At 41.2% G+C, this 2,138-nt stretch overlaps 1 protein-coding gene across 1 annotated transcript in view; it reads left to right on the top strand.

Annotated features, from left to right (window-relative positions):
* mccc2 (methylcrotonyl-CoA carboxylase subunit 2) overlaps positions 1 to 2,138 on the top strand; it is a 134,048-nt gene that overhangs the window by 56,485 nt on the left and 75,425 nt on the right. The window contains exon 5 of the mRNA XM_043707857.1: positions 1,758 to 1,885. Within this exon, the coding sequence (XP_043563792.1) occupies positions 1,758 to 1,885 (128 nt within the window). The remainder of the gene's footprint in view (positions 1 to 1,757; positions 1,886 to 2,138) is intronic.

Genomic DNA, 2,138 nt, shown 5'->3' with positions numbered 1-2,138 from the left:
TTGAACAAGGGAACCTCATTTGCTATCCTCCAGTCTTCTGGCACTACTCCTGTCGACAAAGAGGACATAAAAATCAAGGCCAATGGCTCTGCAATCTCCTTCCTTGCTTCCCAGAGGATCCTAGGATAAATGCCATCAGGCCCAGGGGACTTATCTATTTTCACCTTTTCCAGGATTTCCAACACCTCTTCTCTACATACCTCAAAGCCATCCATTCTACTTATTTGTGACTCAGTATTCACATCGACGACAATGCCCTGTTCCTGAGTAAATACTGAAGAAAAGTATTCATTCAGTGTCTCCCCAATCTCTTCCGCCTCCACACGCAACTTCCCACTACTATCCTTGACTGGACCTATTCCTACCCTAGTCATTCTTTTATTCCTAACATACCTATAGATATTCCTAACATACCTATAGATATACCTAACACACCTAACATACTTGTTCTACCTGCCTATCTCCTTTTCCACCTATCCACTCCACCCTCTCCTCCCTGACCTATCACCTTCATCCCCTCCCCCACTCACCTATTGTACTCTATGCTACTTTCTCCCAGCCCCACGCTCCACGCTCCAGGTTCACTGCCTTTATTCGTGATGAAGGGCTTTTGACGGAAACGTCGATTTCGAAGCTCCTTGGATGCTGCCTGAACTGCTGTGCTCTTCCAGCACCACTAATCCAGAATCTGGTTTCCAGCATCTGCATTGTTTTTACCTCGTTGATTTCAAGACACCATCCTGCTCTAATGTCCATATTGCTGACCTGATTTGGAGACGCCGCTGTTTGACTAGGGTGTACAAAGTTAGAAATCACACAACACCAGGTTATAGTCCAACAGTCGAGATGGCCTCAACCGGGACCTTGAGTTCAGGTCACACTACAGGTGACCCCATTGCATTATACACACACATGGACGACGGACGGACGCTCACATACACACTCACACCACTCCCTCACACACCCTCTCACAGACTTAAACCCCTTTACACTTACACACATACACACACCTCTCACAGACACTCATAGCCCACATGTACACATACATAATATATAAGTTTGTGTGGTGAATTTGTACTTGCAGAATTATATTTTACTTTGCTCAAAAACTACATGAATCCATGTAAGATTCTGAAAATCCGTTTTTTAGATTAGAATCAGTCTGACCATTGTGGCATAAACAGCCTCACAAGGAGTTAACACCTTCAATACCTTATCTGGGTCAACATGACACCAATTGTTAAAGTGCACTTGAGAATGTAACTTTTAAAAAAGGTTTTGTGATTTACATATGAAAGAACTGATACCAACATGGTCATTCTAAAAGATGAGAGACTTAACAAACAATTTGGGTCTTTTTCAATATATAATTTCAGTTGCATCACACTGGAAACTTTTGCTATAAATTCTGTGTCTTACAATTTTACTCTCCACAATCACCTGATGAAGGAGCAGCTCTCTGAAAGCTAGTGCTTCCAAATAAACCTGTTGAACTATAACCTGGTGTTGTGTGATTTCTAACATTGCTGACCTGGGCCTGTTGCAATGTTTCAGTGAAGCCCAGTGCCAAAAGAGGATCATCACTTCATTTTTCGTTAAAGCACTTTATAGCCTCTCTTAACTCAATATTCAACAAATTCAGACCATGAGCTCTCTCCTCCTCCTTGATATTTTCCTCCTGTTTCTTGTTTTTTGTGTTGTTTAATCTATGTACTGTTTCCACAGTTAATTCTGAAATTTGTATATTTTGCTTTCAGGGTTGAATGCTTAATTGTTGCTAACGACGCAACTGTAAAAGGGGGATCCTACTACCCAATCACAGTGAAGAAGCATGTAAGAGCACAGGAGATTGCGAGACAAAACCACCTGCCCTGTGTTTATTTAGGTGAAATTTTAATTTCCACTACATTTATCTATTCTTTGAAGTACATTTTACAAAGTTGATTTATATTTTGAGCACTTTCATATTTTTCTACAAGCTAATGATAGTTTAGAAAGTTTTAGAAACTCAGCAGGTCTGGCAGCATCTGTGGTGAGAAAACATGAGTTAATGTTTCAAAGTTTGTGAGAAGATTTGTAGCTTGGGTCCTCGTTGTTGTGGTTCTGTTCGCCGAGCTGGGAATTTGTGTTGCAGACGT

Source organism: Chiloscyllium plagiosum, chromosome 2, assembly GCF_004010195.1.
Source record: "Chiloscyllium plagiosum isolate BGI_BamShark_2017 chromosome 2, ASM401019v2, whole genome shotgun sequence".
Taxonomy (NCBI): domain Eukaryota; kingdom Metazoa; phylum Chordata; class Chondrichthyes; order Orectolobiformes; family Hemiscylliidae; genus Chiloscyllium; species Chiloscyllium plagiosum.
The sequence above is the reverse complement of the archived record's forward strand: the minus strand, read 5'-3'. Positions and strand labels throughout refer to the sequence as shown.